At 42.0% G+C, this 17,578-nt stretch overlaps 1 protein-coding gene across 6 annotated transcripts in view; it reads right to left on the bottom strand.

Annotated features, from left to right (window-relative positions):
- The window catches only part of LOC131237736 (uncharacterized), a 67,542-nt gene extending 52,373 nt beyond the window's left edge, over positions 1–15,169 (bottom strand). For 3 of the 6 annotated variants that reach the window (XR_009167385.1, XM_058235683.1, XM_058235682.1), the window contains exon 1: positions 14,762–15,168. Coding sequence is in view for 3 of the 6 variants with exons in the window: in XM_058235683.1 (XP_058091666.1) it covers positions 14,762–14,977 (216 nt within the window). In the remaining 3 variants the exon portion in view is untranslated. Of the gene's footprint in view, positions 1–14,311; positions 14,419–14,761 lie in introns of all 6 variants that reach the window. The other 3 variants (XM_058235684.1, XR_009167384.1, XM_058235685.1) reach the window with 3 other exon arrangements.
- Between the last annotated feature and the right edge of the window lie 2,409 nt (positions 15,170–17,578).

The raw sequence follows: 17,578 nt of genomic DNA, 5'->3' as shown, positions 1-17,578 counted from the left end.
CCTCCACCTTGCAAATGGATCCCCATAAGGCCGCAAAACTCACAGGGCATCTGTTGCTCACTCATTTCATCCCCAAGGATACGTGAATCTCAATCCACTAAAACGATAACCATCATGAAATCAAACCAGAATGCATCTCAATCCAATTCTCGAAGTTCCATGAGTGGTGGGGTACCTAATGGCTTGCCAGTAGTTACATGCAACCTTTGACAAAGAGTGGCAACATTAGACACGCCCAACTCGCAATGAGGTCATCAAAGTGTTTTGTAAGGCCAGATCAGGAGGGCCCAATTCTCAGGAGGATCCCAATCGTTGATCAGCCCAATTTTGTGTCCTCTTTAACCTGTTCAACCAAAATAATAAGGGTGCAGAAATTGAGAATATGCACCCATGTATCAACTTCAGAAGCCTCCACATGTCATAAGGGGGACCGTCGAGGTGTTAACAGTGGCCACACCCTGCATGGAGAATGAATCTCCACCCTTCACACACATCATTATGACATCCTTTTTCATCCCTTTATTGATTCCTTAGAAACCACCTAACCTCCCCCATTCCTCCCATTACTATAGCTTTAAAAATACCCAAAATGCTACCCGTCATACATTATACCTTCACCCTGTTAGTGCCGCAGTTTGTCAATGATGTGTGCTAGAGTGTCTTGAGTCGGTTGAGCCCTCATTGGACGACAGACATCCAAAGACTCGAAGACTTGCAGCATCAAGGCTTGAAGACATAGGTAAATTGAAGTGCCTTTGAAACTAGCCTTAGACCCCTTTAGTTCCAAAACAACCTACCTCTAGATGATTCATTTTAATAGGTAAACAATTGATTCATCACCCCAAGCCTTAGTCTTTAAATTGAACATAGTCAGTTAGGCTTGTAAGAGGTTCAAAGCTTCTAATGGTTGGAAAACCAAAACCACAGAATTCATAGCTATGTCGATTGAATCGACAGTCTATCGATTCGAGTCGATCGAATCGAATGTGGCTAAAACTGTCCAGCAAGCAAAAACAATTAAATCAGGAAATTGTTCGATCGAATCGACAGTCCAATCAACATCTATCGATTCGAGTTGATCGAATCGACAGAGTTGTCGATCGAATTGACGGTTAACCATTAAGGGCCTGTTTGATTTTTCGGCTCAAATGTGATTACCATGTAAATGGGTAATAATTATTTACCTAAGTAATTACCGCCTCTTTCCCAATGCAAATGTAACAAGTTACTTTTTTAACACTTAAATCGAAAAATCTACGAAATCAATGTGGGACCCATCGTGATGTATGTGACCTATCCACACCGCTCATTTGTTATGCAAGCTGAATTTAGGGAATGAGCAAACAAATTAGGCAGATCCAAATCTCAAGTGGACCACACCACAGGAAACGGCAAGAATTGAACGCCTATCATTAAAAACTTCTCAAGGCCCTTAAAGTTTTGGATCAAGCTAATATTTGTGTTTTCCCCTTATCCATGTCTGTGTGACCCTATGAACAGATTAGATGATGAAAAAAACCTCAACGTGGGCCCAGTGAAGGAAAAAAGTTTCAACAGTGGACGAATTAAGGCCACTGTTTCCTTTCATGTGGGCCATTTGAGCATTGGATTTGCCTCATTTTTCGGCTCATGCCACAAATTGTTCTAATAAAATAGATGGACAGTGCGGATATATCATATACATTACGGTGGGGTCCATAGATTTAAGTCAACACTTTTATATCGATTTTCGAGGTGGAATTACTCTCACATTTTCAAATAGGGTGAAAAAGTAATAATTATTTATTTACTAGAATTTAAATGTATCATGGAAAATCAAACTGACCCTAAGTATCCATTGGGGCCTTTTTCTTATAAAATGGGCACTCGGAGCTTTGCGCATAAGATTATTTTTTAGTGGTTTTACAGGCTCTATGCATACAACTCCTATCATATGCTTCTAGACTCTAAGCCAAAGATATTCATATCATTTTCCTTATGATTTATCACTCTAATGAGCATTCTGAGCTCCATTTGAAGATGTACATGTTCTCTTGCATTTTTTATAGGTTAGACACTAATCGTATAGGTAAATCTTATCTATCATCCTCTAGAATGCACATCTAGGTGAATCCTCAATTGAAACCAACTATCTCATTAGTTGTAGGAGATTCCACCACCATCCCATTACCTTGCCATCCTCATAGGTACATTATTGCAAGGTAGCCAATCATTGGAGCTGAAGAAGATCCACGTCAAAGATCAGGGGGGCCCAAGAGAGGAGCCGCATCAAGATTGATCGAGCATCTCAAAAAAGGGGCTATCAACAAGGCTCATCCAAACTAGTAAGAGTTTAATTTAATAGTCCATACAGTTTGAAACCCAAATTCAATTAGGTCATTGTGTAGGACAGCCTCCGACGAGAGTATATGTAGGTCCTTGTGTAGTACCATATCAGTTAGTGGTGAACCTATAGAAAACCACTAGATTATTGGTGAGCCTATAGAAAACCCTTGAAGTCTCTGAGGGAGCCTCCAACAGGAGTATACGTAGGTCCTAGTGTAGGATCGTCTCTAACGAGAGTGTACGTAGGTCCTTGTGTAGGTCCACATCAGTTAGTAGTAAACCTATAGAAAACCACTAGGTTATTGGTGAGCCTATAAAAAACCCTTGAAGTCTACGAGGGAGCCTCCGGTAGGAGTGTATATAGTCTCGGTGTGAGCCTTTGGCGAGAGTATACGTAGTATCTGTGTGAGCCTCCAGCGGGAGTGTACGTAGGTCCTTGGGTAGGACCGCAAAGATTTGTGGTGAACTTATTGAAAACTATTGTAAAGGTTAATGGTAAACCTATAGAAAACCATTAAGATAGTGAAATCCCTAAAACTCAAGTTTGAGTTCGTCATCCGGAGTGGAGTAGGGATTTAGCTGAACCACTATATATCCTTGTGTTTGTGATTGTGTGCGTATGCAATTCTATTATGCTTATGTTGTGATTTGTAAATTTCATATGAATGCATGATTAGATTGAATGCTAGGTGCTTAAAGCATTGCACACTCTAGATATAGCTATCTCTCGTCATAGACTAATTGCACAATTAGTTGTATCCTTTTAGTCTATGATCTTAGACATAATTCACCTTGTGTGTGTGTGTGTGTGTGTATACCCCCCCCCCCCCCCCCCAAAAAAAAAAAAAAAAACACTTAGCCATATTTAGAAGCTCTACTTAAGTTTTCACGTGCTGCGATATCATATTAGATAACCACGCAACTTCACACCCATGAAAACCCCCAAAATTATAGACCCTACCACTCACAAGCCCTACAAGAACATGAATGTGTCCAAGTGTGTTCAAGAGCCAATGAGATTGTGACATGTGCACTTTTACCTGCAAACCACTTCAAAATAACCAAAATGTCATTACTTGCATCCAGTGTTCAAAATATCAGTATCGCGTTACGTATTGCACCCTTGGGATACGGATACATATCGGTTATCACATGGGATATATCGATTGTAGTTGTATCGCGTAATGTATTGCTATTGTTAGAAACATGGGGAAATATTGGAAATTGGTCGATTTTTTCAATGAAATTTCAAAGATTGTTAAAAAAAAGACATCAATACACACAAATCAAAAAAAAAAAAAAAAAAACAAGTGCACATAATAGGTTTTATTTATATGCATTGTCTAACTAAATTGATGCAAGTATATTAACAAAGTTTATTCATGTAATTTATAAATGTAAGAAGACGTGTCGAAACACAAGCAATACATTCAAAAGAAAAAAAAAATCACTAAATCAGGTTACATACATGTTTGATTTTATATTTGGACACAAATATTGCAACCGATTTATGAGAAATTAGGAAGTTTTTAATTTTTTTCCAATTTTTCGCAACTTAGTCCTCCTCCAATTCTCAAAATCAAAGCTCCCAATCCATGATTTTTCATGCGAAACACGAAAAAACATGGATTTGTCACAATTTGACACCGATTTAACATGATTTACAGGGGGAAAAAAGGATCGAAAACTTAATAATAAAAAAATATGCTCGCCGGAACGAACATGCAGGATATATCCCACTATTTGTATGTTTCGTATCGCACAGGCGGGATACAAGAAATATCATGGGATATATCAGCCAATATCGTCGATATTTAAAACATTGCTTGCATCTATAAAAAGGCAATTCCAGTACATTTAAAGAGGCCTTTCACCCTTAGAATTCTTTACACTCTTAAGTTCCTCCTCCCTTTCCCCTCTCTCAACCCCATTGCTCGCAAAAAAAGAAGATGTGTGTGTAAGGGACAATTAGAAAACTAACGAAGGGGCATTTTTACATCGGGCTCGAGTGGGGTAGCCTGTGGGATGCGGGGACACACTCAGGGTGGGTGGCCCATGTGAGGCGGTACCCATGTGATGTGGGGCCCACGAGGGGGGTTCAAACAAGGTCCGAACCCATGCGATGCGGGGCCTAGGCTATAAGATAAAGGGATTAATTCAACATGCTCTATCAATTCGAGCTTTTAGAGCAAGTGGTCAATTGTCCTGCATTAAAGTGGTATCAGAGCGAGAAGTCTCATGTTCGAGACTCCCCACCGAGGGTGATTAATGCAGGGGCATTTTCACACTAGGCTCGAGTGGGATAGCCTGTGGGATGCGAGGACGCACTCGAGGCAGGTGGCTCGTGTGAGGTGGTACCCATGTGATGTGGGGCCCACGGGGGGATTTGGCCGAGGTCCTAACCCATGCGATGTGGGGCCTCGGCTATAAGATAAAGGAATTAATTCGCCATGCTCTATCGGTTTGAGCTGTTAGAGCAAGTAGTTAATTATCCTGCATCAAAAACTCAAATAGTTTAGGAGCCCACCCTTATGAGACTTGAGATTAAGGTTAAGGATTCAATAGCTTCAACAAGCTCCTCTTAAGGTGTTTGAAGAAGGGGTGTGCATCTTAAATAATTGCCCTCTCACCAATTGTGCAAGGAGAGGTGTTGAGGTCCTTTCCCTACTCACATCTCTAGTCAAGGCCCTCCATTGGACCCACGGGATAATTCTTGGGGAATTGCATATTGCATTGTTGCACTTACTTTCTCTTACACCCCCTTGTGACTCGCATTTTTTTTATTTGAGCTATGGATTGAAGCCTAAAAGTCTAATCCAGTACAGACCTTACACATAAGTTGCCTACAACCTTCCTCCTCCTAATTAAGGCCCTTACTTCGAATCTATGGAAGTTAGACCAAGTGAAGTTATTCAATCAAAATTGTCAGTCTTGACCTTTGGGTCATTTGGCTCTACGATTTTTAGTCGGCATACATTTCGAAATTTTAGCTAGTGGCAACTCCTTTGCTTTTATATTTTTTGTTGAAATTTCGCAGGCAGATTTTACCGATCTATTCTACACAATCTTACAAAATCAAAAGTTAGCATCATTGTCATCATCGTCGTCATCGTCATCATTATCTAAGCCTTATACCATTCCCAACTAACAGGGCCGGCTACATGAATCTTGTTCCATCATTCCATTCTATTAATTTAGGCGCCACAACTTCAGGTAGACCAAAGGTCATCAATTCTTTTCTTATTACCTCCATCCACATACTTTTGTGCCACCCCCTTGCCTTTTTAAAGCCCTCAACTTGAACCAGCTCACTCCTAACCAGTGCAGTTCTTGGTCTCCGTTGCACATGACCAAACCATACTTTCCCTCACCTCTTACCTACCGGTGCTACTCTTAAGCTCCCTCAAATGCATTCATTTCTAATTATATCATCCTTATCTAGCCACTCATCAATCTCAACATCCTCATTTCGGCTACACTCATCCTCAACTACCCAACATTTTGTCCTATAAAGCATTGCTGGTCCCAGAGCTATGATATAAAATTTCCCTTTTAGGTTGAGTGGGACACGACAATCACATAAAACTCCAGAGGCACATTATAAGTTTTGAGTGGTAACTCATTGATTGTAATCAACCTATGTAATAGGCTATTAAATAGCACTTGATTGTAATCTTATCAACCTATGTAATAGCCTATTGCATTGCACCTATGGGCATGATTTATAATATCGATATCACATTGGCATGATACAATACGTGATACAGGTCTGTGTTGGGCTGTTTTAAAAAATAAATAATAACAAAAAAGAATTGTGTATCGTATCAGTTGCGACCGATACACGTATGTCATGTGGCAGCCATTGTTTCACCCTTTTCCTTCTCCTTTTGATTTTTTTTCTTGCTATGCTAATTTCCAGCCACCTCCATGCTTGTTTTGAAGATCAAAAAAGGGGATTTGGGCTCAAAATCGAAGAGTCAAAAACCCAGTGGCTGCTTTGGGGAAAAACTTTAAAACGAGTAAAAAGCTACTTTTTTAAAAATATTGTTGTAATCTTGTCAAATCAAGACTATAACCCCAAATCAATCAAATCATGCTTGATTTGTGTTCGATTTGAGGATATTTGTTTTGTTTTGTTTATTTGGTTCTTTTTTTCTTCTTTTGTTCTTTTTTTTTTTGTTTGAATTTCAGCCTTACCTTTTTAGCTTTTTTTAAATAATTCTTGTAACAATGCATGAAAATAATGTTACTGCTATAGATCTACACATCATTGCTTAAATAAGTTTTTACAACATTTTTTGTATTTTCAAGCCTTTTGGGGGGGCATTTTCTGAAATTTTTATTTTTTTCCCGAAATAAGTTTAGGGGAATGATAGATTTAAGTAAATCTATGTTTTTTTAACATAGATCTACCACTTGCTACTAGATTTTAATTACAAATGTATTTTTGGACCATGTTCATTCATTTCTTGAACATTCTTCCTCAAAATATATTTAATTTTTCAAATTTAGTTTAGGAAAATGATAGATCTAGGTAGATCTATGTTTTCTGAACAGAGATCTACCTTCTATGTGCTGGATTCCAATTAGATGTGTATTCTCAGGTCACTTTTGGCCATTTTTGGGCAATTTTTTTTTTTAAAGGATAACTGCATTAAAAAAGGGGGGAAAGATACAAGAGAAAAAGGAAAAAGAAAAGGAAAAAGAAAGAGGGCAAGGGAGAAAACCTAGCCCCCTAATAAAAGCAAATCTACATCCTTAAGCCCAAGAACAATTCCCCCCCATTCGAAAATCAAGTTTTTAGCTCTGGACCAGACTGATTGAGCCGACGTAACCTTATCATTAAAACACCTCTCGTTCCTTTCCTCCAATATAGACCACCAGATAGCAAGAATAGACAACCTCCAGATGCAATTCTTTATTTTATCAATCTTAACTCCGTGCCAAGCCGAGAGAAGGTGGCATGCTGAGGAAGGAGTACACCAGTTCATGTCGAAACGGTGGAGAAATTCAGCCCAGATTTGCGAGGCGAAAGAGCAGTGAATGAGGAGGTGGTCCACGGATTTCTCGTCTTTCATGCAACATAAGCAGATGTTAACTATCTGCATGCCCCTTTTCTTGAGGTTGTCCACGGTCAAAATTCTGTTTTTTCCTGCGAGCCAAGCAAAGCAAATGAATTTGGGAGGGGCCGCGTACTTCCAGATGAAAGGCGCAACGGAAGCCGCGGGATTAGGAGAGAGGGATAGCCGAGCGTAGAAGGATCTAACTGAGAAGACTCCATTCTTTTCCGGAGGCCATGTCAACTTGTCAGGGGCGTTGATAGCTAGGGCAGCTTTGGAGACGACGGTGAGAAGATCTGCGAACTCAGAGATCTCCCATTCGTGAAGATTCCTAACGCATTTGATGTCCCAAACTACATTTTCGTTCGTGAGAGAGAAGCTGTTAGCCACAAATGACTTTTTGCACAGAGATAGCTGGTATATGTTTGGGAATCGATGCATCAGAGGTGTCACCTATCCAACAGTCTTCCCAGAAATGGATGACGTGACCATTCCCCAACTCGAAGAAGATGTTTTTGAGGAAGTCTTTTTTGGCTCGCAGGATACCTTTCCAAAGGGGAGAAGCCCTATAGGCTGTGGAATCTTTAGTCCACCAATCACCTGGGGAGCAACCATATTTGCCTTTGATTATATTGTTCCAAAGAGTGCCTCCTTCAGTACCCAATCTCCACATCCATTTGCCTAGAAGAGCTTTGTTCATAGTCTTCAAATTTTTGAAACTGGCTCCCCCCTCTTGAAAGTGTTTGCAAACTTCCTGCCAGTCAAGCAAATGGAATTTTTTCTGATTCTCCTTACCACACCACAAGAAGTCACGTCTCAACTTGTCAATATTAGATAACACCGAGGCAGGGCATCTATAAAGATTAAAGAGACATAAAATACATCGGGAGATTAGATAAAGCGGCCTTGATAAGAGTCAGGCGGCCCCCTTTCGACAAGTATCTGCATTTCCATCTCGCAAGGAATTTCTGAAATTTGACCAGGATTTTGTCCCACATAGAGTTCGGGGGGGTGCCTGCAACAAGGGGAAGACCCACAAAATAAGAAGGGAGGGAAGCGGATTTGCATCCTATATGCTTTGCATATGTGGAGGTCTCTGCTTCCGAGAGATTCACTCCAAATAGTTTTGACTTGGCCAAGTTAATCCTCAATCCAGACACCGCCTTAAAACACCGCAGCGTGGTATGAAGATTTTGGATGTACTCCCGGGAAGCCACTGACAAAATGAGAGTGTCGTCGGCAAACTGAATGTGCGAGATAGGAGAGGACACCCCAGGCATCGAAATCCCATGAAGAATACCTGAATCCTGGCCTGCAAGCAACATTCTAGACAAGGCTTCACCGACTAAGAGAAAAAGAAGAGGAGATAAAGGGTCGCCCTGGCGCAGACCTCTAGAGCTATTGAAGAATCCAGAAGGGGTGCCGTTAAGAAGAATCGAGAAATGGGCTGAACTGACACATTCTCTGATCCAATTTCTCCATTTTTCGCCAAAGCCCATGCGGCGCAACATGTAGCGTAGAAAACTCCAATCGACATGATTATAAGCCTTCTCTGTATCCAGTTTGCATAGGATTGCTTTTTCACCAGACTTGTGACAGGGGTGGAGAACCTCGTTGGCGATCAGAGCATAGTCAACAATCTGTCTTCCTTTTATAAACGCGTTCTGGTTCTCAGAGATGAGCTTCCCCATGACCTAGATAACCGGGAAGAGAGCACCTTGGAAAGGATTTTATAAGGGCCCCCAATGAGACTGATCGGTCTATATTCAGAGAAGGAGTTAGCTCTCGGAACTTTTGGAATAAGGGCGATGAATGAAGCTCCTAAACCTTTGGACAGTCTGCTCCTATTGTGGAATTCGGACATGAATTCCATAACATCGACACGGATGATTTCCCAGTACGATTGATAGAATGCCATGGAGTATCCATCTGGGCCTGGGGCTTTGTCTCTACCCAGAGAATTTAAAGCCAGTTTCACCTCTTCCTCCGAGAAAGGGGTCTCCAGAAGGGATGCTTCCACCGAGTCTAGAGATTCGAACTGGATGCAATCCAGCCGGGGCCTGGACCAACCATCAGAGGATAGAAACGCCTTAAAATGCTAGATGGCATGATCAGTGATTTCCTTTCTATCTTCTGAACGGACACCATCCACCGTGATGCTGAAGATGGCCTTGGCTCGGGCTTGCATGTTGGCAACATTGTGAAAGAATTTAGTATTTTTATCACCCTCACTGATCCATCTCTCTCTAGATTTGATCTTCAACGAATTTTCATCTTGCAGCGCCCTTGCTGAAATATCTTGAATAATCTGAATACACCTTCTTTGAGTCAGGCTGGACATCGAGGAACCCTCTGCCTCCGAATCAATACGATGAAGATTGTGGAGAAGAGCTTCCATCTCCTCTTCTCTTTTAACCAGCTCACATGCTTTCCATTCCTTCAACTTCTCTTTTAAATGTCTAAGCTTGCATAGAAGCTTGTGTCCAGCAAATCCTTCAACCTTGAAAGAGGACCACCATTCCACAATTCTTTGATAGAGACCTTCGATCATCGTCCAGGAAGAGTTAAACCTAAATGGTTTTGGGCCCCAACTATCTTCTTCCAGCATCAGAAGGATCGGGCAATGATCGGAGGTCTTTCTTGGGAGAGCTACCTGCGATGCAGAGGGGAAAGCCTCCATCCACTTAGTTGATAAAAGGAATCTGTCGAGCCTGGACTGAATAGGTTGAAGACGACCGTTAGACCAGGTGAATCTAGCCCCTGAAAGAGGGAGATCCACTAGTTGATGAGCTTGGATCCAGTCAGAGAAGTCGTCCATAGCTAAAGAAACTCTCCTCCTCCTTGAATGTTCTTCCGCAAATATGATAATGTTAAAATCACTTACAAAACCAGATGGACCTGAAAATGATTGTTTAATAGAGTTTAACTCTTCCCAGAATAAAGGTCTACGAGTGTCCACCGTAGGACCGTAAACCGCCGAAACCAAGCAGACGAGTGAAGAGGACTTATCTATTATGATAATAGAAACTGAGAAATCACCAACAGAAGAGGACAGAAGGTCCCATCTGGAAGATTTCCAAGCCACAATGATCCCGCCTGAACTTCCTGAGGCATTAAGGGTGACCCACTTGGCATCCTTTGCCGACCGTAGAGAAGCGAGAAGAGAGTCTTTGAAGACAGGAACCTTGGTCTCCTGAAGGCAAATAACTTCCGGATTTCTACGACTAATGGAATCTTTGATCAGGCACCTTTTCTGACAGGAGCTCACCCCCCTAACGTTCCAGAAGAGGATTCTCATTGGGTGACCAATCTTCCCTGAGATCCCTTTCTTCCTTACCTGATAATGGAGGCCGATAACAATCCTGGGCTTGGTTGAAGCCTTTGGAGTTCCCAATTGCTGGCAGACCTTGGGTTGGGTCTCGTAGGAGTTCGCTAAGGGGCATTGGTCTTCCTCTATTCTCGATACATTGGAATAGGGCTATGTAATCTTCAGGTTTGTCTCCAAACGAAAGGCCGAGCGATCTTCCGACGCGACCCACAGCATCTCTGATCCACTTTTTATTTTGTAAGGAAACGATCTTCTCTTCCCTACTTGAATCTGCTATTGTAATCATGTCAGAAGATTCCTGTTGCTGATGGGAAAAATCAGCACACACCTAAAGAGGTTCAGCTTCAATCACATTGTCATGACCTTCCTCCTGAAAGAGGGTAATGGGCCACGAATCTGCCCAGTCACATGGGTGGGAGATGGAGTTGGGAGGGGAGGAGGGGAGGGATTATAAGGCTTGGGAATCGGAAAAGTGACTGGCAAAATCTTCGTTCCCTGAGACTGAATCTGTCATGATTTGGAGGTTGTGGAGATGGATGGAAGGAAGGTGAAGGAATGGTTGAGGTGAAGCTGATATGGGGTTGGTTAGGCGAGGTAAGATTTTAGGACCCATAGGGTGAGGCTGGGGTTCGGCATTTGGGGAAGGTGATGTAAGGTGAGGCTGAAGATTGAGGTTTTGAGAGGGATATAGACTCGGCTCACATGCATCCTCGCGCGAGACCACTGTCACGAGAGATGGAGGAGTGATGGCGTGTTGATCGAGGGAAGATCTGGCAAATGCAGTCGGGGATCTCTCCACGTGTCAAAGATCTAAGAGAAAATTACCATCAGACCTCGGGCAAGACAAGGAGGTTTGATGGGAGTTGCCACGTGTCGTGACGAGATCCACACACGGAGCCTTCTCCGTCAGAACATTAAGTGTGAGTTTATCTCGAGATATCGATGTATTAGAAGGCGGGGCACGTGTCAACTGCAGCGAGGACTGGGGTAGGCCTGAGGCGTATCGAGAAGGTAAAATGTCAGGAGGAGGCGGTAAAGCGTCTGCGCTCGCACCACCTAGATTTCGGACAGCTCGAGATGAAGCGTTTTCTTCGATGGGGTCAGAGGTTCTGACTGACGCTACGCCCGGTGGTCCGCGGTAGTCTGGATTTGGTGCACCTTCACTGGGCTGCTCCTTCTGCAACTGAGCCGGAGAAGAATCACTTTTCATCCTCCAGAGGTCTCCCCACCTAAGATACTCCATTTTGGGAGTTTCTGCCTGCGTCGAAAGAAGAATCTGACGATCATCTATATTGACGGTTAGGTGGGAAGGGAGGGGCAGGCCATTTTTGGGCAATTTTGTAACAATTCTTTTCAAAACTAATTTAGGGGAATGATAGATCTAGGTAAATCTATGTTTCATGAACATAGATGTACCAACTATGTGCTAGATTTCAATTGTGCATGTATTTTCAGGCCATTTTCAGCTATTTTAGGCAATTTTCTATATTTTTTTTTCCCAAAATTCCTTTAGGGGAATGATAGAATAGGTAGATGTATGTTTTCCAAAACATAGACCTATCGTCTATATACTGATTTTAGTTATGTATATATTTTTAAGCCATTTTTGCCATTTTTGGGCAATTTTTTATTTGTTTAATGATTGTGATTTTTTATATTTGGTGTTTTACTTTATAAATCACAAATATATAACAAAATTAGTAATATTAATATATCATATAAATTTATGTCATGTGCGGAAAAAAATTTATAACCAAAAGACTCAACATCACAACTTACAACAAGTCAACCCAACAGATAGCATTATTTCCAAAAATTGGTCTGATACAGCATTAGGCACATGTTCGAAATATAAAAATAAAAAATGATAGATTCTTGGATATCTCATTTTTTTCCTTTTTTCCATAATTTTTTTGCTCAAAAAAATGTATTGTCCAATGCGAGGCCCATACCGATATGCCGATATGAAACATAGCATCCTATAAGTTTCTGGTCGGGCTGATGTGCCTGCCAATACCGATATTCAAGACCACACATGTGAGTCTTGTGCTCTCATTGTCAGTCCTAAGCCTAGATAAAGGAGGAGGTTCGCGTCAAGTTGGCAACTGGCGTCAAATTTATTGAACATGAATCTGAACAACGTGACATTATGAAGTGAGCATATATAACATTGGTTGTTTTTTTTGTGATTATACAACGCCGGTTCCTTCTTTTGTAATTTCAGTAGTAGGCTAGTTGATGTAGACAAATAGGATTTGCTCATAGGCTTTTGCATTCATTAGAGATTTTCTAAAGACCATATAAATACATAGCAAATATATATGAACCAGAAGACAGATAATGATTGATTTGAATGGTTGATTTTGGTGTTTCGTTAGTATTAGTTGCTTCTAGAAGGAGTTGCTCCTCTTTTCTTTTGTATGTGTTGCTTACAATTTCCTTTGCTAGTTGAATCAACTAGAGGACTGTTGGATTTCTAATTTTACACCCACAGTCCATTATATTGGAACTCTCTAACAATTGAATGGCATCTTGAAGAGAATTTAGAGCTTTGACAGTTACATTCTCATCATCTATATAAAGTTCAGATTCTTTTCCAGTCTTGCTATGTCACTTTACAATTGCAATTCTCATTGAGACAATTGATGAATTGCGACATGTCATGGAAATAAAATGACTAATTAGTTGTTGGCATAGAATTATTCATGAAATTTTCTTTTCTTTTTTTAAGGATGAAATTATTCATGAAATTTTCTGTGGGATGTTGTGTGTGATTAGGGAGGCAAATGGGCCAAACCTGCAATGGGCACTTTTTTTGTGAAAAGTAACAATTTTATTCGACAGAAGAAGAAAGTGACATCGAGGAATGGGGAAGGAGTTCCCTATGATAAGACTCCGGATTTACACCATCCTCAGCAAAGACATCCAGGACCAGGTTCACCTCTCCACTCAAATGCACAAAGAAAATATTTGTCCCAGACACAAGGGCACCAATCTCATAAAAAATGAAGGACATCTTCCAAGGTTCCGACCAGTAAGAATAGATCCATGATACTCACATTTAGAGCATCCCCCTCCGCAAACAAGGACCTAGAGAAGTCCTACAAAAGTTCTTAATCTATCACAGGGCTGGCAATGGGTTGGGCCTGGGCTGGGCAAAATCAATATTTTGAATAGGCCCTGTCTGTGGGAATCCAGTGCCTCTGCTACTATCATCAGGCATGGTTGGTTCAGAATTCAACCCTGAACAAACCCAAGACCAATCAATCAAGATCCAGAGCGCCGGACCATGGCAAGTAAAACAGGGCCTGGAATTTATCATATTTGTGATTCAATCACAAACCAAATGAACAAAAAGACTACTACCAGTCGAGATGGTTTATACACCTGATATGTAGAATTTAAAGCCAGAGTTAATCAAGCTTTGTCATGGTGCAGTAAACCATGGATTCAAACACCCAATAAATCAATTTGGGTCTAAAACCTTTATCATGAGGAGTCTAAGACTTGCTAAGTGAGAAAATATACAGAGCTGGAAAATCAGAAAATGCCGGCACAAAAGAGAGACGCCATTTGGTGATCCAAGGTGCCACCGTACCATTCATCTGGTCGGATCATCGTGCATGTGCCATGCTCCAAAACGCCTCCGTTGGATGAACAAAACCATCCAACTGCAGCACTTCTCCCATCAATTTTACCTGCAGTCTGCATTGCATTCCAGCCGTCCAATCACTACCCACCGATAAGATCCCTAGGATAATCCGATGCATGACATTTTTCCGCATTGCCCATCACATGACATGGCCCACCAGGTTAATGGTATAGATAAACAAAACTAGGGCCCCATTTGTATTTTTGCAGGGCCATCAAAGCATCACATGATAACGCACACATAAATGGTCCAGTGTACCAATTCACACAACAGTAACAGAAAATTTAAACATGAAAATGAACTTCAAAAATGATAATAACAGGCAAACTATCAGAATCGAGGAAGAAATCTCGACCGTCGGATTCCGAAAACTGTATCGAAAAAGGAAACACTTACCTGATTCTTGATCATGTTCTCAGCAGCTTCGACAGCGTTCATGACCTGAAACAGGCTCTCCTTGGAAGGATCGTTGCCGCTGACACCGATACCTGAGAACCGATCGACCAAATTATCGATCGCGCCATCGATCGGAGGGTTCCTGTTGCCCCACTGAGATCGGGAGTCGCGACTGTAAGCGATTTCACTCGTCGGATTCCCGTCGTAAGCTCCCATAGAAGAAGAAATCGCTGAAGATTGTAGAAAATTCTGTTGAAGAGGGAGTGATTTTGTAGAATTTAGAGAGAAAGAGAGAGGGACGGACGGACGGACGGAGGGAAGAAAGGTTTCTGTGAAATGTAGAAGGAGGCTTTGCGAGAGCCAGTGTGAAATGTATATTTTGATTTTTTAAGGGGAGGAAATCTGTTGGAGAAATGGGCTTCGACTTTTATAACATTTACGGGAAGAGGTATTATTCAAGACAGAGACTTTGATACTCTTGTAGGGTGTGGCGGATGATACGCATGCACGGTAAAGAACGCGGATTGCAAACAGATCATGCCAGTGCCGTGCTATTAGGGTTTTATCCGAGACGTCCATCCTTTTTTCAGATCACTTTAGGGCTTGATTCTAAAAAGAAATCAGATCCAAATCTCATGTGGACCACACCACAGGAAACAGTGGTGACTGAACGCCCACCATTAAAAACTTCCTCGAGCCACGAAAGTTTTGGATGAGACTGATATTTGTGTTATTACTTCATCCAGGTCTCCGTGACCTAACTAACAGGTTGGATGGTAGATAAACATTACGGCGGCAGTCGGAAGTTTTTAGCGGTAGGCATTCCATCACCGCTGTTTGCCTGTGGAGTGGTCCACCTGAGATTTGGATCTAAATCTTTTTTAGGATCATGCCTTAAAATGATCTGAAAAAATGGATGGACGGCATGGATAGAACACATAGATCATGGTGGGTCCCACTTCGCCACTGGCAGGGTCAGCATGTAATCCTCGCTTATTACACCACGTGTGCAATCTCCGAGTGCCTGCGTAGCAAACGTCCTGTAGAGTTCCTCATTGTCAATTCTGGGTCCGGGAGTTTGTACAATAGTCGTATGTTCGAGTTTTGAGTTCGTACAAGTGAGGCCCATTGGCTCAATGATCAGATCCATTTATTCGACGACTTCTTTGTAGATGATCATCCACTAAAAATTTCACATATTGAATGATCCGTAAGTGTATAATATTTGCCCATTTTCTCTGTTTAATGTCGGCCGTTCATCTATTTTCCCTCTTAATTGTCTGTTACTCGACTATCTACTAGAAGGTTCGGATTCTTCCAACGTGGGAAGTATGGCCCAATCACAATGATACTCTTGTTACGAACGGTTCAGATCATAAAATCTTGGGTCCTACATACCCCCAATGGTACCCTGTTAGACGGGACACGACTCTCAGCACGGTATACACGCGTTTTCAGCACTGACGCGCGGGAGTCAATTGACCTGCATGTCACATATGAAATTTCTAAGTACGTGCGTATCATTTCAAACAATGCCAGAGTATCAATATTTTCTCTCGTATGTATTGAAAACCCGGCTTGTGAAGGCAGGACGGATTTGGGCATCGTTTAGCTCCTCCTGAATGCGTTAAGGGCAAGAACGAGGGTAATCCATTATTCAAGTAAGCCACGCCTTATGCAATAGTGGAAATTGAGTTGCTGATTAGGTACTATTGTCACGCTCCAAATTCGGAAAACGAGCTTACAAAATTTTCGATCGTCAAATCCGGTACCGACAGCCTCCGTAGTGCCCCATTCTCGGATCCCGGCACTCACATGCTAAATCCGATAATATGATCCTACATGGAGGATTTTCAGTATAATTTTTTTTTTTGTAATGGAGCATAACCACAAGCATAACCAAGTCACCAAAACAACATCACCACATATCCACTCAATCAAAAACTTTAAGTACAATGCGGAAAGGGAAATACAGGGTGATCAAAAAGCTTCAAAATAAACTCATGCGCACTCCTGCCTCAGCGCTGCTGCTGTCCAACGCTACCTGCACGCAACGGTCGTGCATAAGCTTACAAAAGCTTAGAGGGTGGTGTGAGTATGTGCGCAAGCCAAGCGCCAAGTGTACAATATCAGAGTAATGCGGAAATATGCGAGTAAGCCCACGAATGCAATCAGCTGTACCAAAACGATGTGATGCAAGACATGAATGCTATCGGCCATACCAAGGCCATGTGATGCGAAGCCTATGTAGCAAAATGTCATATGCGAGATGCAAAGCAAACATGTCAGTCCTCATCAAGTACACATATCAGTACAGTTCCTCTCTGGATATCACCGGAGTCTAATACACCTCACACTGACTGCCTCCTCTCTAGCTGCACAGTCAAGCAAGTGGAAGAGACCACACTATCCGCCTGACCAGTAGTCTGACAATACCTACCTGGCTCGTTGATAGCGGACTCATTTGCGAGCTGGTCAAACTCAGCCTAGCTTATGGCCCCCTCACTCGGGCGGATAAGGCCATACCCCCTTCCAAACGACCACGACATAGTGGGAGACGCGACCTATTGGTATTCGACACTCGGGCACTCGTGTATCCACTCGGTCTAGACATTAGAGCATCTCCTGGTACTAAAAAGGTTATGGGATTTTCACTCAAGGACATCCTAAGTGCCCATAATGCTAGAACCAATATTTTAGGTATCCGATACGACCATTCACGATGAGTCTGTGGAGGCCACGGCCCTGATGTCGCTAGGGCGTGTAGTGATCAAGTCACACATATGCGAAATGCATGAGTCACATCGTCAAATCATG

Source organism: Magnolia sinica, chromosome 2 (assembly GCF_029962835.1).
Source record: "Magnolia sinica isolate HGM2019 chromosome 2, MsV1, whole genome shotgun sequence".
In the NCBI taxonomy this organism is placed as follows: Eukaryota; Viridiplantae; Streptophyta; class Magnoliopsida; order Magnoliales; family Magnoliaceae; genus Magnolia; species Magnolia sinica.
Note: the sequence above shows the minus strand (reverse complement) of the source record. Positions and strands in the feature narration are given on the sequence as shown.